This window comes from Tiliqua scincoides, chromosome 15 (assembly GCF_035046505.1).
Source record: "Tiliqua scincoides isolate rTilSci1 chromosome 15, rTilSci1.hap2, whole genome shotgun sequence".
Taxonomy (NCBI): Eukaryota; Metazoa; Chordata; class Lepidosauria; order Squamata; family Scincidae; genus Tiliqua; species Tiliqua scincoides.
The window spans coordinates 455,001-478,379 of NC_089835.1; the positions used below are offsets into that span (position 1 = coordinate 455,001).

Consider the following 23,379-nt stretch of genomic DNA (forward strand, 5'->3'; position numbering starts at 1 on the left):
CCATTCTGAGGCCTACGGAGGCCCACAGAGTGGGTCGCTGGCCCAGCGCAGCCCAGAGGAGGCTTCCCAAGGCTCCAGGTAAGTCATTCCATTCCAGAATGGCTCCAATTCAGAGTCATTTGGACGCAAGAGCGGGAGGGAGGGACCAACCACTGACGCACAGTGGGTTGCAACCCACACTTTGGGAAGCACTGATCTAATCTGTTCCAAGAGGTGGGAGGCCAGATGCTTCTGGAAGTTCACAAACAAGGTACAAACAGGGTGCCCAAATAGGGTGCCATGGCTTGGACACAGAGATATACTGTCTTGCCACATGGAGGCTCCATTTAACATTTTTTAAAGACTGCAACCCAACAGTTATCATGAGGATATTCTTCACTCATATGAATCTACCTGGGGTTGCAAGATCTGCCTTGAAAACCCAGCTCTCTGGCCTGTCACTGACACAGATCTGATTGGTGGCAGACAATGGCCAGATCTTTACTCTCCCTGCTCTTCAACTTTGACCCATCCAGCAAGTAGCCAGTAGCTAGGACCGTTTGAAAAGTACATCCCAAGGAGGAAGGTTGAAGGAGCCACGTGCACTGTGAGAACCGAAGTTTAAAAGGACTCTTTTGACAGCCCAGCTGGTGCAGAACAGTGTCCCACTCACGTCAATGGAGCAGCCCATGAGAGAACCTCTCTCCAAGGCCTTCAAGATGATCTGGAAGAGGTCGCTGGGCGGCTTGCGGAGATCGTACCACTCAGTAACGCCGCCCGTGAAGTCCTCAAACCCTTCCGACGTGCTTCCCCCAGACAAAGCCTCATAAGAGCCGTTCACCCTAGAAGGGAAGCAGCAGGGAGTTGGATGTTCCCAAATGCACAAACCCCTCCAAGGAGGCCAACTGTTTTCTCCTATTTCGCTAATGGATAAAAACCAGCTGGGAAGATGCAAGTTTGCCCAAGAGAGAGCATCAGTCCTGGCAGAGGTGGGGCAAACCTCTGCTCTTTAAACCCCCTCTGGAGAAAGAGAAGAAGGGCTTTATCTAGCATGAAATCCATCTGTGGAGCTCCTTGCCACAGAATGTGGCGATGGCACCTTGAAAAGGGGATTTACGGAGGAAAAGCCCGTCACAGGTGACAAACCAGGAAGGGCAGGCGCAACCTCTGGGTTTAGAAGCTGCCTGTCTCTGAATGCCAGATGCAAGGGAGCAGCAACCGGCTGCAGGAATCTTGTTGTCTTGAGTTCTCCCAAGGCATCCGGTGGGCTGCTGTGAGATACAGGGACGAGGCGGGCCTGGGCTCTTCTGCTGTTCTTACTTGGCATAAGCCTTCTCAAGCAGGGCGCTCCAGAACTCGTTGCCTTCTGCCGAGTGGACGAACACCAGCTTGCCGTCCTTCATGGGGAGCAGGTCGTCCACCACCACATCCACCCACTCACCAAACTGCCAGATCTGCAGCGAGCACAAGGAAACAGGCAGGCAGATAATGAGGACCGAGCTATGCAGGAGGCTGCCTTCTCCAAGGCCAGACCCTCCCTCCACCCGGCTCAGCACTGCTCCAAAATTTCAGGCAGGATTTTTCTCTGCTCAGTCTGGAGATGCTGCCAGGAGTCGAACCCGGGTCCCTCCGCATGCTCAGCAGCTGCCAAACCAAGTTATCTAAGTAATAACCTTAATCCTATTTGTTCTCCTCTTTCTTTTGGTTTGGCCCCATCTTTTGATCATGCACCTAATTATTTCTATACATTAACCAACCCATTACATAGACGAGCCTTTATGTTAGCTCATTTTAACATTTTCCCTTCAGCTGTCCATTCTGGCAGCTTTTTAAATATTCCACGGGAGAAAAGGCTTTGTCCCTTCTGTCAGGAGTCTCCTGATTTTTTGTTTCACATTCTCTTTTTTTGTCCAGTACACCTTGATATTCGTAATCATTACCTTACTTCTTGGATTCCCTCTGATCTTACCCCTTCTGATATTACTCTCTCCAAGTTCATGAGTGATGTTTGTGTTTCTCTGACTGCAGCTGCTGCTGGTTATTTATCTAAGATTCTTAAAGTAAGGTTGGCAGAATTTAAATAACTTGATATCCTGCTTTTAATTGTCCAGTTTGTTATGCAAATTGCTATGTCAATTGTAAATTTTGATTGCAAATCGTGTTGATATGCCAATAAAGGTTTCAGAACAGAACAGAAACCAAGTTCCAATTCCAAGAGAGAGTTCAGCCTCCCCTCACTGCCCCATCGTCTGGCATGTTCGACAGTCTGCTGCACTTACTCAACTGTGATACTCTGCACATGCTCCAGGGCAGCCCAGAATCTGGCTCAGATTAAGTCACTCCTCTCAGCCTCACCCAACCCACCTGTCCAAGGTCTAACTACTCCTGCTTGGCTGGAGGGTGGGGGACTAAGGCAGCTTTCCCTGAGGTGCAATTCATCAGGCAAGCCCGGGCTGTTTACCCTGCAGGCACAAAGCAACAGTGCTGAAAAGGGCTGGACAAATCACCAGGCTGCGCTCTGAGCCCTGAACATCTCGCTAAGCACCGCGCCCTGCGGCTTCAACCCCTGCAGACAAGCCACATTGGCATGCGAAGATTAAGGTTAAATTCCAGGCCAGGGCGGAGCCTCAGGTGTGGCTTATGAAAATAACCAGCAAGACTGTCGCTGCTGCTGCGAGTGCAAGCGGGGCAGGGCAGAAAACGCACTCCAGAACCAGGCTCAGAGCTCCAGAGACCAGTGACTGGCTGGGAGCATCGAAAGACAGAACAGCCACGAAGCCAAGAAGGTGTGGATCTGTCGAGATCAGCAGCCTCACCTGGAAATGAAAGATGCCAGCGTAGCCGTTCTGGAAGCTCTGACCGTGGGGGACCACGCGGTGGAGAAGGGGGTCATTCAGCGTGAGGGAGGCTATAGCGGCCAGCAGCCAGCAGTCACCTGCGCAGAAAGAAAATCTTGGCTAAACCGGCCAGGTGCGAAAGAGGGAACAGCTATGAAGGAGGACGTGGAGCTGGTTTTGTTGCTGCTGCCGCTGCAGGAGTTGTGGTAATGGAGAAACATTCCACCGTTTTGCACCCTCAGAAAGTGCTAGATACACGCAAAGTCTTCTTATCACACGCACACCAGATCTCCGTTTTCTAGGGTTGCGATCCTAAATCGGCTTGCCTGAGAGGGAGCCTCAGGGATACAAAGCGGCTGGAGTAAATGTAGCTATAGATAAGACATGCATACAAACATAAGAACATAAGAAGAGCCCTGCTGGATCAGGCCAAGGGCCCACCCAGTCCAGCTTCCTGCATCTCACAGCGGCCCATCAAATGCCCCAGGGAGCACATAAGACAACAGACACAATCTGTGTCCCGGTGCCCTCCCCTGCATCTGGCAATCAGAGGCAGCCTGCCTCTAAAACCAAGAGCTTGCACATACCTACTATGACTTGTAACCCATAATGAACTTTTCCTCCAGAAATTTGTCCAGTCCCCTCTTAAAGGCAACCAGGCGAGATTCCATCACTACTTCTAGTGGCAAAGAGTTCCACAGACTAATTACACGCTGGGTAAAGAAATATTTTCTTCTGCCTGTCCTAACATACCCAGGATTGTGCTGTAGGAGGTACAGAACTACGCTGACAGTTCTGACACCCCTGTGAGTCAAACCAGCCAGAAGCATTTGGATGCACAGCCCAGGCAGATTCTAAGCTCTGTGTTGGGAGTCTTGGTCCAGGAGAGACCAAGGTGGGTGTCGTCCAAGGAGCTTCTGAGAAATACCAGCTGTTGTGGTGCCTACACAGGCATGGCTGGCTCCTTTGCCCAGCACTCTCTCACAGGGAAGGGTGAGGAAACATGGAAAGCTGCCAGGCCCAAGCTCAGCACTGTTGGCAATGACAGGCAGCAGCTCTCCAGAGATATTTCTCTGCCCCACTTGCAGACACTGCTAGGACTGAAGCTGGAGCCTTTGCACACAAAGAGAGACCACTCAGGGAGGACCTGCTTGCAGGGCTCTGATGGGACATGCGCAGGAGGCAGGAGTGGGAGGGGAGGGGAGGGTGTGTCTCCTGCAGCTGTCAGGGAGTTTCCGTCACCAAGGGCCTGCCTGGCTGCTGAGATCTACACCCACAGCTTGCGATAACTATGGTTGAAGAAGCCACAGAGAGTCACGTCACAGACACAGGGGTGCCCCACAGAAGCATGGAAATCACAAACAGAGCTTTCTGTTCCCAGTCTTACGAAAGCCCTCGTGCAGATAGCAGGGCTTCTGGTGCAGTTCTGGCTTGTATTTCTCAGGGCACACATCCTCTGCCCATCCCAAGGCTTCCATTTGCCCCACAGCAAACTGTGGAGCTGGGCAATGGGACTGAGGAAGAACCAGGTGGCAAGAAGCCATGGCGCCCGTCTCCTCTGCACGCCCCAAACTCCACCTCTGGGTTGCATCCTTCCCACCCAACCTAGCTGGAAGAATACTCACCCAGCGCTCCCTGACAGACATCTGTGCGCGTGGCCCCGTCCACGATGAAGAGCGGATCGCGACACATTTCCTGAAATACGCAGTGGAGAAGGCGTTTGGCCATTGCAATCAACCAGATCTCAGGGTGTCACAAGGGAACTTAGCCGATTATTTGTTCTGCGTTCAGGCATGCAAAGTGCTCCGACAAATGCCTGGGCCGACTTGGCTGAGATGCCAGATCTTCACATAAGGTTAACTGCCACCGGAGCGAGATTCAGACGGGTGCAAGGAAAATCCTGGTCCCCAATGCAAGCACCCACCACAATCTCCCATGGTCTGCTGCAAACCGGGGAAGGAGAGAAGAAATGGCTTCATGTCTGGGGAAGGGGAAAGAGGAAATGCAAGACCCTGAGGCTCTTCCTTGGAGCCACCTTGAAGAGGAAGGGAGAAATGTTGAGGAAGGGGAAGCGTGGAGGATATGCTCTAGCCCAGCAGTCTCCAAAGTTGGGACCAGTGCGCAACGGAAGAGTCCTCCCCGTTCTGAGCGGCGCTCACAGTTCCGCTGCACTGCTGCTCGTCTTTCTACTCGATCTGTACAGAGACATGCTCTGGGCAGTCGCATCTATTGCCCATCACCCCAGCAGGCACTGCACCCAGATTTCTGGGCAGACATGAGTGCCCAGAGTGTCTCTCTGTACAGATCGGGTGCCAGGAGCAGCAACTGCACAGTGGAACAGTGGGGTGCCCACAATGGAGAGGACTTTCTCCAAACACCAGATCCAGCCTGCAGACCGTAGTTGGGTGAGTCCTGCTCTAGCCTACCATTCTCCTCCCCTCCACACCTCCTCGTCTGCTCTCCCTTCTTTTTCTTTTCAGACTCATGGCATGGAAGAAGGATCAGCAGCGAAGGGAGAAGGTGGATTTGGCATGACCAGGCAGCAAAATATTTTGGGACAGCCCTATGGAGAAAGAGGACCCAGACAGGATAAAACAACCCCAGACAACTCAGCAGAGCAAAGGGCCTCACCGTTGGCCGTTTCCACTTGACTCCATACGTCTTGGAGGAATTTGGCCCCAGCTCTTTGAAACCCAGGGAAGAAGCTGTGGCGGGGAAGGTCTCATCCCGGAAGAGAGCGCCGCTCTGCAAACACTCGCTCCGAAGCCTCTCAAAGTCCTGACCCAGGTACTTCACCGCATTCTCGTGTTTCCCCAAGCCCAGATCTTTGGCCCGCTGCTTCTGCACCTGGGCTGAGACCCCTGTGCAATAAACAGGCACGATGACCTCTTCTGCCATCTTCAGCAGTTACAGGATTGGGCAGACTCTCCCTGAAACAGAGAAGCACATACGAAAACAGTCTCATGGCTGGAAACAAGAGTCTTGTCCGATTCAACCTGGCAACCATCAAGGGAACAGACCAGGCATGCAGGGCTGAAGCGAACTGAGGCCGTTTCATGCAGCAGTCTGGAAGCAAGGACTCTGCCCACCTCTTCAAGAGAGATTTCCTTCACCTGTCCTTTTGCAAGGGCAAGTCTCAAGTTCTCATGCAGAATTCAGCTTTTCTCAGCACAGAACTTGGATAGCAAGGAAAGGGCTTGAGTGCAACACACGCACGGTCATTGCTGCAGTTAACCCTGGCAAAATGCCAGCTGGCCCACCCTTGGCATTCGAGCTCCCAGCTGTCAGAAGCCCAGAATGATACAAGCAGCCCAGCCTCTCCCTCCCGTAATCGCACATGGGCCCCACGTCCAAATGCACCTGCTGAATCAATACAAAGTGTGGACAGGCCTCACTCCAGCCAGTTTGTAAAAAGAGGCGCTGGCAGTTACATACATGTATTTACACGAAACAGGCCTGAAAGCCTGTACAGATAGATCAGCCCTTATCTGGACAGCCAAACTATTCTGAAATCCAGACATTTTTGTCCAAGCCTTCTTTAAATTTCTGAAGTGTGAAAGCTAGAAGGTCTTGTGCTCACTGCCAGGTATGGTGCAGGTTCTCTGCTCTGTGGTGTGTACCTAGACAGGCACCACTGAAAAATGTCAACGGTGTAAAGGGCAAGAGGAAGCATTTCTCATTATACTGATGCAATTGTTCCAAAATCCAGACAAATCCAAAAACCAGACACCTTCCCCTCCCAAGGAGTCCAGATAAGGGATCCTCAACCTATACCTAAAAGCCCTGCCTCTTAATTCTGTATGCTTAGCAGTGGGCTGTGAATACTCAGTGGGGGAAGAAAACGGACTCTGCATACGCTCAGGGGCATTTTCTTCTCTGCAAATGCTTCATGTGTTTCAACAAAGAGCCCTGACACGGAAAGTAGCTAAGGGCGCGATCCTCACCCCTTCTGTCAGTGCTTTCCAGCCAATGGGATGTGTGCTGCATCCTGCAGTTGGGTGCCACTCATGGAGGCCTCCTCAAAGTAAGGGAGTGTTTGTTCCCTGACCTCAGAGCTGCATTGCCCTTATGTCAGTGCTGGAAGGCACTGACATAAGGGGTTAGGATTGCGCCCTTAGTCTGCCCTACAATTAGGCTGAGCTCAGCAGACTGATTTTGGGCACTGCGCAGTGGACAGGAAAAAAAGATCCATTCCTAGGGTACAACTACATAACCCCCCCCCCAATACAACCTTGAAGTCTGCTTGCTCTCCTTCCAAAAGGAGACAATCCATTTGCTCTTTATCAGTTTCTGTGGCAAGCCTGTTAAACTCTTGTCTGATGGCTACTTGAAAAAAAGGCACAAGTTTTCCCTTGGCTTGGCTCAGGGCTGACCTCTGCAGGCTGTGTGCCAGCCACTGCTGCCATTCCTCCCACTCCCTGGATTGAAAAAGGAGGAAAGTATCAGAGAGGAAGAGGAAACATGGAAGACATCACAGCAGGGTGTTAGAGTGTCCCTCCTCTCTTGTCCTCCACATTTCCTCTTTTGCATCATTCCTTTTCAAATTCAAGGAAGGAGGGGGTGTTGGCAGAAGGGGGCAGGCCTAGGCTGGAGCCCCCTCACACCAACCCACACGCAAGGCTCTGACTGTTAGCAATTCTGAATTCCAAGATATAGAGTTTCCATGAAAAAAACACATCAGTTTAAAAAGACGTCTTCCTGGGGATTTCTTGCATATTTCCATCCCTCAATTTTGAATCACACTCCCTGGATCCTTTTCACATCAAGACACAACACACCCTGGAGACTGTTAACCAAGCAGACCTCACAGGTCATGTTGATGCAGCCCTCACCAGGTGTGCTGATTCTAGGCCAGTTTGGAGAGATCCTTCTGGAGCTCCTCACAATCACGTCTGGTCTTCACCACTCGGAAAAGGTTGGTGTCGTCTGCAAACTTAGCCACCTCACTGCCCAACCCTGTCTCCAGGTCCTTTATGAAGAGGTTGAAGAGCACCGGTCCCAGGACAGATCCTTGGGGCACACCGCTTTTCACCTCTCTCCATTGTGAAAATTGCCCATTGACACCCACTCTCTGCTTCCTGGCCTCCAACCAGTTCTCAATCCACGAGAGGACCTGTCCTCTAATTCCCTGACTGTGGAGTTTTTTCAGTAGCCTTTGGTGAGGGACCGTGTCGAACGTCTTCTGAAAGTCCAGATATATAATGTCCATGGGTTCTCCCGCATCCACATGCCTGTTGACCTTTTCAAAGCCAGTGTGGTCAGTCTGGTGAGACTGGCAGGCAAGAAAGATCACCCTGGGAGACAGAAGCCTCGAGTGCAACCCTCCTCAAATCACCAGCACCAACACGCCTACCGGCTGCCACAACTAATGAACTGAGAAATATGCCCTACCTGCAGATTGGGCAGTGCCCACAACCCACACTGCCTAGTTTCAGGATCAACGGAAAGGAGGGCTTCACACAATGAAGAAGGGTTGGGTTCACTGCCACAAGGAGCAAGGACAGCTGCTTGCTTTGGAAAAGGTCAGCACAAGTCCAGAGGTGAGGGGACATCTATCCACAACTGTCAGTCATGGCAGCTGACTGAAAGTTTGTGATTCAGAGGCAGTACACCTTTAAAGGCCAGGTGATTGGCGTTGCCCCATCCCATAGGACCATAATGGCGTGTGACACCTCCAAAAGGTCAAATTGGAAAGAGAAGCCTGGACAAGACAGATGCCTGCTTCTACAAGGTAATTCTGTGATTAAATAACGATAGCAATAAATTTTGCACAAGGAACAAGGAACAAATTTGAGGAACAAGGAACAAATTTTGCACAAGGACCTGCAATCTAGATAGTGACACAAGGAAGATAACAGGGGAGGGACGGAAGTAGTGGCCCAAAGGGGAAGAAACTGGTTCAGTTAAACTGGGCTAGAGCAGGGAGTGGGGACCAAAGGCTTTGTGGAAAAGATGGGTTTGAAATAGAGGCTGCTGACTCCAAATAATTTGCAGCTGGACAAATATTGAGGCCACAAGAAATCAGTGCAAGAGATCTCAGAGGTAGGGCCCCAAATCCTGGGTCACCATGGAGACTCTCCCCCCTTCCACTTTCAAGATCCTGACCAGTCTTTCAGGTAATATCAGGCATTGAGATAACCCAGTGAATGAGTCACTGCAACCTGCAGCTTTGTCTTGAACAAATGGAGGTAAGCAGCCAACTGTGGGAGAGGCCACACCCTGACTGGGAATGAATGGGTTTGGACTTGCAAAGGTGCTATTTATCAGTGCAGTGGAGGGGAACAGTATTAACAAGACACAACTCAGATCTGGATCATTTTGTTCTTCCTTCTCAAGAGGAATCCCAGAGGAAATGCCATTGTGCATTTGTGCAAGTGGGTTCCTCAAGCAAACGTCCCGGTCTACGGTGTTAACTCTAAAACGGTACAATGACTCCACCTCATATCAGAAACAGAGGAGAATGCAGTCATAGTCCCACCAAGTTAAGGAAGTATCTGTAAGAACACTAAAGATTCCTATATCCCATGCAAAGGAGCTCAAGTTATTAAAGCCCCATAAATGCTGGGTCTGTGTACACAACACCAAAGTTATGCAAATCCTGCAGCAAACCACGGCAACCAGTACCAAATTATTTTGCGTAACTCAGTCTTCTTCAGAAAAGCAGGGGGAAGGAACTACGCAAAGCAGAGGAGCTAAAGAAGTCCCAGAAAGTAAGAATAATAGAATTGAAAGGTATCCACAAGGTCATCTAGTCCAACCCATCCCTGTAGCAGGTAATTCTCCTAGAGCACCTCCAACAGGTTCCTGTCAAGCTTCTGCTTAAAGATCTCCAAGTTACCCTCTCTGAAATTCACCAACCGACCTGTCCACATGTTTTCATTGTCGTTGTGGCACCACTGACAACCTGAGAGAAAGAGGAACCGTCTTCCCTTCAACCAAACTTCCCCATCTGGTAGCTCAGGGGCTGTCGGTACTCACCACAGTGGTTTTTAAAAAGGGATAAACAGAAACGTCCAGAGGAGGAAAATTCCTTGTAACCAACAACTACATGGAAATCTCTAGCAGAGAGTAGTGGCTAAGGTTGCAATCCTACAATACTTTCCTGGGAGTAAGCTCCACTGAACATAACAGGACTCAGCTCTGAGTACACCTGCAGAGGATAAAAGACTGAACTGCAGGCCAGGAATTCCCCAGCTGGAATCTCACCTCTGCCACAAACTCACTCAGTGGCCTTGGGCAAGCCATTCCTTTTCAACCTCAGTCTTCCCCATCTGCAATATGGGAATAAGAACACTTGCCTTACAGAGTTTCTGTAAGGATAACAGTGAGACTATACCTGTGAAGCATTTTGCAACCAGGAGGCCCTAAAGGAATGCTCACATTGTTGGCAACCTTCAGTCACAAAAGACTATGGTATCGCGCTCTGAATGGTGGTTCTGGAACAGCGTCTAGTGTGGCTGAAAAGGCCGATTCAGGAGAGACAATCCCTTCCACACTGGGAGCAAGTGCAGTCTGTCCCTGGTCTGTCTCCCTGTCTCTGGCTATGGGCCTTCCTTCTTTGCCTCTTAGCCTCAGACTGTTGGCCAAGTGTCTCTTCAAACTGGGAAAGGCCATGCTGCACAGCCTGCCTCCAAGCGGGCCGCTCAGAGGCCAGGGTTTCCCACCTGTTGAGGTCCACTCCTAAGGCCTTCAGATCCCTCTTGCAGATGTCCTTGTATCACAGCTGTGGTCTACCTGTAGGGCGCTTTCCTTGCACGAGTTCTCCATAGAGGAGATCCTTTGGGATCCGGCCATTATCCATTCTCACAACATGACCAAGCCAACGCAGGCGTCTCTGCGTTGAATGCTCTGCGTTGAAAGGAATGCTCAGTATAATTTTTAATAGCTATAAAGCCATGAGGCAATATGGAATCTTCAGATTCCGAGGTAGGCTGCTGAGTTTACTCTACAAGTTATGGTGACTGCTAGCTTAGACCCAACTACACATTAAGTTGACCACAAATTGTCGTTGTACAAGTCTTTACTATGACTCTTCAGTTAACGGCTGCACAGGGTTGTAGCTCAGGGCATTGGGGGCGGAGAGCATCCGACCCCGTTATCTCCATGGTTTCCTCCAGAAAAATTGCACCCATGAAGCAGTTAGTTAACTCTTAAAGAGCCTTTTGGAACAATCTGTACCCTTGATGGTTATAGCTACCATCACACCTTTGATTCCACAACTAAATATTTTGCATTCCATTGTTGTGTGTGAGAACACACAACATTCCCCACCCGCTCTTCTGTTTCCTTTGCAGCCCTCATTTCTGAACAGGAGAACGCAGGAAGTGTTCCTTTTCTGGTTCCCTCAGTCTTTTAGACCTGCAAAGCTTCCAGAGGGGACACACACGTCCTCCTGCTCAGTCCTGGCACATTTGGCATTTGTCTATACGCTTCTACTGTGGAAGGGATTGTGTGTGTGTGGAAGGGATTGTCACTCCTGAATTGGCCTTTTCAGCCATACTAGACACTGTTCCAGAATCACCTTTCAGAGCGCAATACCATAGTCTTTCGAGACTGAAGGTTGCCAACAAATACGCTTCTACTGGGAGCATGTACACACTACCAGTGCTGCAGCTGGAACAAGATGACTAAATCTGAGCAGTCAGCACCAGAATGCATGTGCAGGGGGTTTGGTCTTGATTGTTAGCCATGGGCAAGCGGGTTGACCCATTCATGAGGGGGGTGCCCACCTTCACTCCCTCAAAAGGAAGGGGACAGAGAAAAGAGAAAAGGCTGTTGCTAAACTGCACCTTGAATAAAAGTCTGAGGAAGTCTATGACAGGACAGCGTCTTTGCAAGGCTGTTGGGTTAATTTTAGACTTCAAGTTCTCTTGCAGGGGCTTCTAAAACAGAGGCTTTATTTCCATTGCTGGAGCTCAGTATCAGCAACAAAAAAAAGGAGGAATGGGCCGTTTGCAACTATGTTGCTGGTACCAAATTCTAGCAATGGAAACAAAACACTGTTTGGAAGCCACTGCAAGAGGCTTTTAAGTCTAGAATTAAACCAACAGCCTTGCAAATAAGTCTACTGAACTTTCAACTACAAACTCCTTACTAACTCCTGCCCACAACATACAAATTGCCAAGTCATCTGTAACCCATCAACAGCCTGAACAGGAAAAAAAAAAAAGGCAAAGCTTCAAGAAAGGAGGCCAAAAGAGAGGTGGGGTGTTTATTCCAACAACAAAGAAACAAAATAACACCAGGCCTTTTTCCGCACAGCTGCCCATCGTCCCATGAAGAAAGGTTACATAAGAACATAAGAACAGCCCCACTGGATCAGGCCATGGTCCATCTAGTCCAGCTTCCTGTATCTCACAGCGGCCCACCAAATGCCCCAGGGAGCACACCAGACAACAAGAAGACCTGCAAGGCCTCCTGGGAATTGTAGTTTAAGAACATAACAGCCCCACTGGATCAGGCCATAGGCCCATCTAGTCCAGCTTCCTGTATCTCACAGCGGCCCACCAAATGCCCCAGGGAGCACACCAGATAACAAGACCTGCAAGGCTTCCTGGGAATTGTAGTTAAAAACATAAGAACAGCCCCACTGGATCAGGCCATAGGCCCATCTAGTCCAGCTTCCTGTATCTCACAGCGGCCCACCAAATGCCCCAGGGAGCACACCAGATAACAAGAGACCTCATCCTGGTGGCCCTCCCTTGCATCTGGCCTTCTGACATAGCCCATTTCTAAAATCAGGAGGTTGCGCATACTTGACATACTCTGTAGTAACTCACAGTGCAAAGTACTCACTAACAACTCAGAAGTCACTTGGGTGTCTACCACTTTTCTTCCTCTAAAAAAGAATCAGAATCCTAAGCATAGAAAAGGGTCCAGGAGTGACCCGTTTTCTCCCTCTTGACAGATGTTCGACAGAGATCTTCCTCATGTTTCCATACTGTTGCTAATTAATGCCATTAACAAGGGTCCTTGTGCTTCAAGGGTCACTGGAGCTCAGCGTTACAGTATTAACACCCCTCCTGAGCCCCCATCGTACCATCCTGTTCCCCCCCTGTACTTGTTTGCCAACTGAAAATAACATTTCATGCATCTGACCTAAAAAGGCTTTGACCTGCCACAACCAGTCCATGAGCCCTTAAGGGGGCGACTCTTGTCTCTGCTGTACCAAACTAAGGTCTCTGGAATAGAGACCCCAATTAACTGAGCAAAGGGGCACCTTTTCTCTCTTCTAGCAGCTTTCCTTCCAGGACGGTGATCCCATTTGGGGCAGGGAGATATCCTCTCATTCCATCCCCTCCATAAACTGCTTTGGTGCTGGTCTGGTCCTGGTGGTTGAAATGGGGCACATCCATCCCTCAGTTTACAAATGGCACAAGCAAATGGCAAATTTAACAAACTAAGGCTGCAATCCTAACCACACTTTCCTGAGAGTAAGCCCCGCTGAACAAAATAGGACTTACTTCTGAGTAGACCTGGTTAGGACTGTGCCCTTTGTATCTTATTACTTTTAATTTTGATCTGGGAGTACCATTTTTACTATAATGAAGAAAACTCTTTGTTGGCAAGTGAGTCATTCTTTGGAGATGCCTAGAAGTTGTGCCAAGGACACAAACACGAAATGCAGATGCTTTAGGGCCCAGTCCTATCCAATTTCCTAGCACAGATGCAGCTGAAATGCAGCCCTGAGGTAAAGGAACAAATGTGCCCTGACCTTGAGGAGGTCTACACCACCACCTCCCCACCAGCGCATGCCCCATTGGCACTGCTGCATTGGTTCTGGAAAGTTGGATCGGATTGGATCCTCAGACATCATGGATTTGGAGAGGTTAGTTACAACTACGGTTTGCTAAGAATTCTTTATTAAAAACTTAGTTTTTGTAAAGAAGTCTTGTCTTTTTGCTGAATTGATTACGACACTTTTGCATTTAAAAATGAGAAGCAATGGACTTTTTTTGGCCATGTGCACCAGTGGTAAGTCACATAAGAGTTAATATTATTTTAGGCCTCAGTTTTACAAATATTCTAATGAACTGTTTTTGATGCAGGAATTGCTTTCATAAATTAATATGGTCTTCATAATAACCAACCAACCAACCAACCTCTTCCAAGTTCCCCAGAGAAAAATAAATTGTGTGCCTGATCTTCTGGGGATAATTACCTGCCCCAGGTGAGCAGTGATTCTGAAGCCCTGAGTGCCCTGAGGCCTGTTCTTTCACAGGCTAATGCCCTCCCACTTCACTATGCGTCATTAAATTTGGGCATTGCTTTGAGAGGCCATTTGGCATGGCTTAACTAATTTTTCCTCCTCACCCTTAGAACAAACAGTCTTTGTTAAATCTTTCTTATAGGTTGTTCACCATTTTGCTAAAAAGGGAAATTCAGTGATGACATCAATTTATAAGAAAGTTAGCCAGCTTCAGAAACCAGAAGCACTTACAAGTTGTAAAGTTTGTTTGCTTTGTATGTCAAAGCATTAAGTGCTGCTGCGAATGAGGATTACAGGGTCGTGCCCCAGACCACCAAGTAGGTCAGAGTTGAGAAATAACTCTCAAACTCTAGAGAGAGCCTGGCTGCCAAACAGTATAGATCAGGGGTGCCCAAAGTTTTTGGCAGGAGCGCCACATCATCTCTCTGACACTGTGTGGGGGGGGGGGGGGCTGGGGGAAAAAAAGAATTAATTTACATTTAAAATTTGAATAAATTGACATAAGTTTACATAAATGAATATACTGAAGATGAAGTTATATTAATGAATGAAGATCTTGCAATAGCTCAAGGCCTACAAAAGGCCCTGCACAAAGCAAGGCTGGCCTTTCCTTTGCTGCTGCTACTGCATCACAGAAGTGAAACAACAAGCAGTGGAGGGAGCCCTCATCCCACAGCTCATGTGAGAGGTCAAACAGTCGCCCTCATGCTGAGAGCAGTTGTGTCGGGCCAGTGTGGGCTCCAACAAATCTCCAGAGGGCTAGAGTCTCATTGGAGACTGTGTGCTCCCTGAGGGCCGCACTGAGAAGCCTCGAGGGCCGCAAGCGGCCCCAGGGCCAGGGTTTGGGCACCCCTGCTATAGATAATCCTGACTCAGAGAAACCAACAGTCTGGCTCAGAGGACAGCAGGTATGGCTTGCAAAGCCAAGGCTCTCCCTGTGGAAAGCTTCTGGTGTCAGCAACACCATTAGCCCCAATCTGTGCCTTGCCAGCCACAAGTTTTAACAAGGGTCCTACGTGAAGATCCTGCAAATGGAGATTTCATCTTTCATGGTCAACTGTCACGGACAGGCTGCTATCAACCTGCTGAAGCAGGCCCAGGGCCCATGGAGATCAGGGCCTTCCTGCTTCTAACCCTTTCCCAAGCAGATGCTTCTCGGAAGACAAAACAGGCCACAAGGAAATGCACAACCTTCCCCCCTCCCCCGCCAGTCATTCCTCATTTTGACATCTAGGGCGCAAAGGCAGAGCCTGGAAGCTTCACTGGGTTTCTCTCACCCCTTTTCCAGAGCCACTGAAGGGAACTCTAGATCTCAAATGGCAAGCTATCCACCTTCACTGCTGTCAATCAATTCTATTGAACTACTAGTAAGAGAGGAAGGAAGATTCAGGGCCTAATCCTGTCCAACTTTTCAGCACTGAAGTGGCTGTGCCAATGAACATAAGAACATAAAAACAGCCCCACTGGATCAGGCCATAGGCCCATCTAGTCCAGCTTCCCACAGCGGCCCCACCGAATGGCCCAGGGAGCACACCTGATAACAAGAGACCTGCATCCTGATGCCCTCCTCTGCATCTGACAGCCCATTTCTAAAATCAGGAGGTTGCGCATACACATCATGGCTTGTAACCCATAATGGATTTTTCCTCCAGAAACTTGTCCAATCCCCTTTTAAAGGCGTCCAGGCCAGACACCATCACCACATCCTGTGGCAAGGAGTACCACAGACCAACCACATGCTGAGTAAAGAAATATTTTCTTTTGTCTGTTCTAACTCTTCCAACACTCAATTTCAGTGGATGTCCCCTGGTTCTGGTGTTATGTGAGAGTGTAAAGAGCATCTCTCTATACACTTTATCCTTCCCATGCATAATTTTGTATGTCTCAAGCATGTCCCCCCTCAGGCGCCTCTTTTCTAGGCTGAAGAGGCCCAAACGCCGTAGCCTTTCCTCATAAGGAAGGTGCCCCAGCCCAGTAATCATCTTATTCGCTCTCTTTTGCACCTTTTCCATTTCCACTATGTCTTTTTTGAGATGCGGCGACCAGAACTGGACACAATACTCCAGATGTGGCCTTACCATCAATTTGTACAACGGCATTATAATATTAGCCGTTTTGTTCTCAATACCTTTCCTAATGATCCCAAGCATAGAATTGGCCTTCTTCACTGCCGCCGTACATTGGTCAACACTTTGATCGACCTATCCACTACCACCCCAAGATCTCTCTCCTGAAATGTCACAGACAGCTCAGAACCCATCAGCCTATATCTAAAGTTTTGATTTTTTGCCCCAATGTGCATGACTTTACACTTACTGACATTGAAGCGCATCTGCCATTTTGCTGCCCATTCTGCCAGTTTGGAGAGATCCTTTTGGAGCTCCTCACAATCACGTCTGGTCTTCACTACTCGGAAAAGTTTGGTGTCGTCTGCAAACTTAGCCACCTCACTGCTCAACCCTGTCTCCAGGTCATTTATGAAGAGCTTGAAGAGCACCGGTCCCAGGACAGATCCTTGGGGCACACCGCTTTTCACCTCTCTCCATTGTGAAAATTGCTCATTGACACCCACTCTCTGCTTCCTGGCCTCCAACCAGTTCTCAATCCGCGAGAGGACCTGTCCTCTAATTCCCTGACTGTGGAGTTTTTTCAGTAGCCTTTGGTGAGGGACCGTGTCAAACGCCTTCTAAAAGTCCAGATATATAATGTCCATGGGTTCTCCCGCATCCACAGGCCTGTTGACCTTTTCAAAGAATTCTATAAGGTTCGTGAGGCAAGACTTTCCCTTACAGAAGCCAGGCTGATTCTCCCTCAGCAAGGCCTGTTCGTCTATGTGTTTTGAGATCCTATCTTTGATGAGGCATTCCACCATCTTACCCGGTATGGATGTTAGGCTGACCGGCCTATAGTTTCCTGGGTCCCCCCTCTTTCCCTTTTTAAAGATCAGCATGACATTTGCTATCCTCCAGTCCTCTGGCACCATGGCCGTTTTGAGGGACAAGTTGCATATCTTCAATTCCTTAATAACTCTTGGGGGGACGCCATCAGGGCCCGGTGACTTATTGATCTTTAATTTATCAATGAGGTCTGAAACATTTTCTCTTTTAACCTCTATCTGACTTAACTCCTCGGTCAGGAGGGGCCGTTCGGGCAGCGGTATCTGCCGGAGGTCTTCAGCCGTGAAGACAGATGTAAAGAACTCATTCAATTTCTCTGCCATCTCTAAGTCTCCTTTTATCTCCCATTTCCCCTCCTCACCATCCAGAGGGCCAACCGCTTCTCTGGCGGGTTTCCTGCTTCTAACATATTGGAAGAAGCTTTTATTATTCCCCTTAATGTTGCTGGCCATGCGTTCCTCATAGTCTCGCTTGGCCTCCCGTATCACCTTCTTACATTTCTTTTGCCAGGGAGAAATGGGGAGTGTGTTGCATCCTGTAGTGGGGGAGGCAGTCATGGAGGCCTCTTCCTGGTAAGGGAACTTTTTTTTTTTTACCTTGGGGCTGCATTACAGCTGCAAGAGTGCTAGAAAGTTGGTTAGGATTGGGCCCTCACTCTCTCTGCTCTGCACACAATTATGAAAATTGATCATGGCTCTTGTGCGGGCACTCAGATGCAGGAGGCCCTGCAAAAAAGCCTTCCGCTGGGCCCGTTTTGGCATGCTCGGCCTCTGCCTGTCCCGTCCCCCCCAGCCTAGTGCCAGCGGCAGTTCCTTCCACCCCCTTCACCAACTAATGGAGGTGTCCCAAAAGGGTCTATATGGGGAAGACTCCCACTGCAGGTCGGGTTGCTGGGCACTACCAGTATATCTGGTTCTGGGCAGACTGGGATAGCATGGCTGAATGAGGACTTTGATCAGTGGCTCCTTCTGACAGGCATGGGCTTCTGGTCACCCCATGACACCCCCCCCCCAGGATTACACTGTCCTCACTGGGAAGGGGCTTCTCTTCCCCCCCCCCAGATCATTTTAAACTGACAGGTCTCCCAGCTCTGGGTCAAATGGGCATCCCAGAGGCCTTCCTTGCAGAGCCGGCTGCAGGACCAAACTGTGCAAGCTGTGAGCCAACAGAATAAAGGCTGGAGAGAGCCCAGAACGGGGCTTCCAACAACCTCCGGAGTGGCCAACGCTTGTCAGGCCAAGGGGGTCTGCATGCGGAGGGCTCCCCTCCTCCAGGCGACACTGTCCCAGGGGTCAGGCCCTCCTAATGGTTGCAGTTGACTTCCTTGGCTTCCCAACCGCAGCCTCTGTGCCAAGCGAGCTCTGTTCCCGGAAGCCTCCACCCCCTCCTGGGGAGCTGCTTGCAGGAGGGATAGGTCTCTCTGCACATGCTCAGAGGCGCTATTCTCTTGAAAAACATGCTCTAGGCTGAGACGGGGGGGGGGTTTGGCTCCGACTCAGCCCCAAGAAAGGCTCCAGCGCGGGAGGGGCGCCCCGCACTCCCCTTCCTGGAAACTTCGCGTGCCCAAGTGCAGTCCGCGCCCCTCGGCCCCACCGCCCGCGACCCTTTACCTGCGCCCAGATCCGAGCCTGGCAATCTCTGCGAGCGGGCGGGAGGACGGAACCAGCCCGGCTGTCGCTGTCTGTTCGCAGATCTCCAGCCCCTCCCTGGCAGGCTCCTCCCAGGCTGGGCGTCTGCGGGGGGGGGCGCAGCCACGACACACACGGGCTCCGGGAGAGGGCAGCCCGCCCAGGAGACGAGGGCTGCGGGGAGAGGGCCCTTCTCCGGCCCCGCCAGGCACCCAACAGGACCGAGCCGTGCCAGGGCGGGCATGGGGCTGGCTGGCTCCCCCCCCCGCGGGGCTTCCCTTCCCTGCCCTCCTCCGCATTGCAACAGCCCAGGCGGAGGCACCGCAACAGAGCGCCCTCCCCGCCTGCTGCCCCCGCGGGGCACCCTTGGCCGGGCGAAGGGGCATCGCGCTCAGAAGGGGACCTGGGCAGCCCCTGCTCGGGAACGGGCGGGGGGCACTTGGAGCTGCCCCCGCCTGGCAGCAGCTGGAGTGGCGCACGGGAGGCTCCGCGCCCTGCAAAGGTGCAGCTGCTCTGCCGGACGCCCGGGGCAGGCAGGGCTTGGGGGCAGCCGGTGGCTTCCCAGACTGCTGGAGGCAGGGACGAGGCAGCCAGCCGGCGTTCCTCTGGGCGCTCGCCCACCCTGGCCTTCTTCCAGCCAGGCAGGCTCTGTCGGAGGCCAGCTGCGAAGGCTGCCTCAGGAAGGAAGGAGTGCCCGCCCCACTTCCACGCCCTGGCCTGGGAAGGACACCGAGAGGGTGGGGGAGGAAGGGAGAGGGGAAGCCCGAGCCCACCTCTGCCAGCCCAGAGAGGAAGGAGCAGAGTGGGAAACCTGAACTAGGCAGGCTGCTCCTCTGGCCAGCCCTGCCATGAAATGCTGGGGAACTTCCATTTAAACATGCACAGGACCAGGCCAGAGACAAATTGGCACCAACTGCCAAGATCCCTGTTCAGTAGTACTGCCACCACCCTGTAAGAGCCAGTTTCTCAGTCCAGGGACACCGAGACCCTAAGCTTAACTATATCCCTTGTAGGCACTGAGCACTTTCTTTACTTAAAGTCTCAGTCCTCAAGTTACTAGTCCACAATGAGGATTTTTGGTAGCTTGCTGAAGGGCTAGGCAGGATTCTGAACCTTTGACCCCAACAGACAATGAACCATCATGGTAAAAGAATTTTTACTTTATTAAGTACATAGGATTACAAAAAGTTACAAAAGGTAGCAATTGCTAGAGGCATAAAAACTTCTAGGGAACATATCAGCATAAAACAACAAAGCTAACTGGCTAACTCTATTATTTCCTAACTCTCACCTGGGTCAGCTTCTTTTGTAGATCCTCAGTTACCTAAGAGGCCACATGGTCCTGGCAGGATGTGCACCCTGGCAGGATGTGCACCCACCACCTATCTCACTAAGAGACAAAGACCAGAAGACCCTGTCCTATGGAAGTGGGGCTGGAAGCTAGCCCTCTCAGCTCTTCACTCCCCCGTGGAGATCTACAGCTGCATTCCATCCTTGATGGGCGTCTTTCTGGCTGCCTAGGTGCTACATTATCACCTTCCATTGAGTTGTAAATTCCTAGCAGCTAGGACTGCAAGCCCCTTCTGTGTTACTGGGTTACTTTGGTTCAGGCTTTGCAGTGCCACTAGGCCTGAACTGCACATATTCATGACAATGCCCAAGTAAGGGAAACTAGGCAGAAGGAGCCTACCTCTTTTCTGGCAGAAGGAACCCCCAAATGCCTGGCATCCTCCCAAAAGCTGGAAAGTATCAAGGGAACCAAGACCAGACATGTCAACATTAGTACCCATAAAGAGTTATTTTCTTCAGAGGAAGGACACCGAAACAAACAGGGTGCAGGCAAGAATTCGGCGCTGATGGAAGCCTGGGACAATGAAGGAGGGTTCAAGTGGTTGGCTGGGGGAAAAAGGCATGGCAGCTCCAAGGCAAGTGGAAGGACTTGTAGGATACCTTCCCTACCAGAAGAATTCACACCAGTCCAGCACATGTTGGTGGCTGGCCCAGGCTGACATGTGCAATGCCTGGGTGAGTGGACAAGGCAACTGCACAAAGGGTGTGTGGTGTGCTTGTTAACTTGCAGGTATTCACCAAGCACTATGCCTGGGGTACATGATTGGGGCGTGTGCCCCTCAGGCTTTGCCCAAGTTACACCTCTGCCCAGTCACTTCCTCCCAGGTTCTCCCCAGAGGGCAGGGCTCTGCTACTTCATACATGCCCCATTCCTTTCCCCTTGAAGGCTGGGAGTCTCCAAAGGGACAGGCACACAAGGTTACAGCAGTGAGCACCCCATTCTCCAGGGAAACCTAGAAATGATGTAATTATGCCCCAGATGTGGGGCAGTGATCTTGTGACATCAGTGCACAGGGCAGTTCCTTACACCCTGTAACCAGGTTTTCCTTTGGTGAATGGATACAGGATGGGGTCACTTTCCCTCTTGGGCATCCAATAAGCTGGCTCAAAACCACATTTTTTGTTTCCTGACCAGGTCAGGAAGAAGGGAAAACCTGCTTATGGTAGCCACGCAGCTCAACAGCCCCACAGGCATCCCAAAAGCCTCCTAGGGCTAGTTGAAGGTCCAAACTAGTGGCAATCAGGAATTTTCCTGTAGTCTTTAAAGGTGCAACAGGCCTCTGCTTTAGCTGCCAGACTCACTCCAGCCTTACTAGACTGAATGAAAAGGTTCAGAGCTGGAAGCTGCTAAAATAAACCCATTACCTGATCAGCCCGAGCCCTGGATTGTCACAGGTTGTTGTTTTAAAGTAAGCCTGATTGTACTGGTTCCTTGCATCTTTAAAGAAACTACTTCCATTCAGGGAGGAGAATTAAGTCTTATGCTAACATGACTCCTGAAAGGCCACCCATTAATTATGTGAACTGGAGCTTGGCACTCAATCTTGCCACAGCAAAATCATCCTTTAAAAGCATTTTCTTCAAGGTTTCCTTCAAGGTTTCAAGGAAGACCTGCTCTGTATCTTTCAGCAACAGCACATGAAGTAATATCCAGGACCAACCCCAAAGGTCTGAGTTTCAGGGCTGGCAAATGCAAACAGCATCCTCTCACACTATCATCAGACACAACCACAGGAATTTGTGGGCAAGTGTAGCTGGGAGGTCCTGGAGGCCAAATTTAGGCTTTTAGGCAGGAAGCTGAAAGCCAGGACCTCAAAGGTAGCGTTCTCTGAAGTGCTACCTCTTCCACGCATAGGGCCAGCTAGGCAGGCGGAGATCAGGGATCTCAATGCGTGGACGAGACGGTAGTGTAGGGAGGAGGGGTTTAGATTCGTTAGGCACTGGGGAATGTTTTGGGACAAGCGGGGCCGCTACAAGAGGGACGGGCTCCACTTGAACCAGAATGGAACCAGACTGCTGGCGCATAACATTAAAAAGGTGGCAGAGCAGCTTTTAAACTGATCCCTGGGGAGCCGAGGGGCATACGGTTCGGGACTTCTCATCCCTATGGGATGAGGATGGGGAGGTTAGAGAACAACAAGACAAAGGCAGAGTAGGAGAAGAAATTGGGAATGGTAGCGTGATGGGATGTGATAGACGGTTTGGCACAATGAGAGGATGTGGGGACAAAGGAGCGAATAAGCAGCCCATCCTGGGGGCATTCCGTGTATAAATGCTTTTATGCAAATGCCCGAAGTCTCCGAGCAAAGATGGGAGAACTGGGATGTCTGGTGACAAGGGAAAACATTGACATAGTGGGCATAACGGAAACCTGGTGGAATGCGGAGAATCAGTGGGATACCGCAATCCCGGGCTATAAACTCTACAGGAGGGACAGGCAGGGGCGTGTTGGAGGTGGGGTGGCCGTTTATGTTAAGGAAGGGATAGAATCCAGCAAAGTAGAGATTGAAGGTGGGTCCGACTCCACCGTAGAATCTCTGTGGGTTAAATTACCAGGCTTGTGCAGTGATGTAATACTGGGGGCGTGCTATCGTCCTCCAGCCAGAAATCGGATGGGGACCTTGAAATGAGGAAACAGATCAGGGAGGTGACAAAGAGGGACAGGGTTGTAATCATGGGGGACTTCAATTATCCTCAAATAGACTGGGTCAATTTGTGTTCTGGTCACGATAAGGAGACCGGATATCTTGACGTGCTAAATGACTGTGGCTTAGAGCAGCTAGTCACGGAGCCCACCAGAGGGCAGGTGACTCTGGATTTAATATTGTGTGGTACACATGACCTGGTTAGAGATGTAAATGTTACTGAGCCATTGGGGAACATGCTGCGATCCGTTTTGATGTGCACGTTGGGGGAAGAATACCAGGCAAATCTCTAACAAAAACTCTTGACTTCTGACGGGCAGACTTTCCTCAAATGAGGAGGCTGGTTGGAAGGAGGTTGAAAGGGAAGGTAAAAAGAGTCCAATGAAGGCTGCTTAAAACAACAGTAATAGAGGCCCAGCAGATGTGTATACCACAAAGAAAGAAGGGTTCCACTAAATCCAGGAGGGTGCCCGCATGGCTAATCAGCCAAGTTAGAGAGGCTGTGAAGGGCAAGGAAGCTTCCTTCCATAAATGGAAGTCTTGCCCTAATGAGGAAAATAAAAAGGAACATAAACTGTGGCAAAAGAAATGTAAGAAGGTGATATGGGAGGCCAAGCGAGACTATAAGGAACACATGGCCAGCAGCATTAAGGGGAATAATAAAAGCTTCTTCCAATATGTTAGAAGCAGGAAACCTGCCAGAGAAGCAGTTGGCCCTCTGGATGGTGAAGAAGGGAAAGGGGAGATAAAAGGAGACTTAGAGGTGGCAGAGAAATTAAATTAGTTCTTTGCATCTGTCTTCATGGCAGAAGACTTCGGGCAGATACCGCTGCC

The 23,379-nt window shown here is 50.4% G+C and overlaps 1 protein-coding gene across 2 annotated transcripts in view; it reads right to left on the reverse strand.

The window, feature by feature from the left end:
- CAPN1 (calpain 1) overlaps positions 1–18,628 on the reverse strand; it is a 39,318-nt gene extending 20,690 nt beyond the window's left edge. The window contains exons 1-6 of one of the 2 annotated variants that reach the window (XM_066610458.1): positions 18,533–18,628; positions 5,448–5,746; positions 4,442–4,511; positions 2,796–2,914; positions 1,300–1,433; positions 653–821 (exon numbers count right to left, since the gene is read on the reverse strand). In XM_066610458.1, coding sequence (XP_066466555.1) covers positions 653–821; positions 1,300–1,433; positions 2,796–2,914; positions 4,442–4,511; positions 5,448–5,714 — 759 coding nt within the window. In that variant the 5' untranslated portion in view covers positions 5,715–5,746; positions 18,533–18,628. Of the gene's footprint in view, positions 1–652; positions 822–1,299; positions 1,434–2,795; positions 2,915–2,981; positions 2,988–4,441; positions 4,512–5,447; positions 5,747–18,532 lie in introns of those variants that run through there. The other variant, XM_066610460.1, reaches the window with a different exon arrangement.
- Between the last annotated feature and the right edge of the window lie 4,751 nt (positions 18,629–23,379).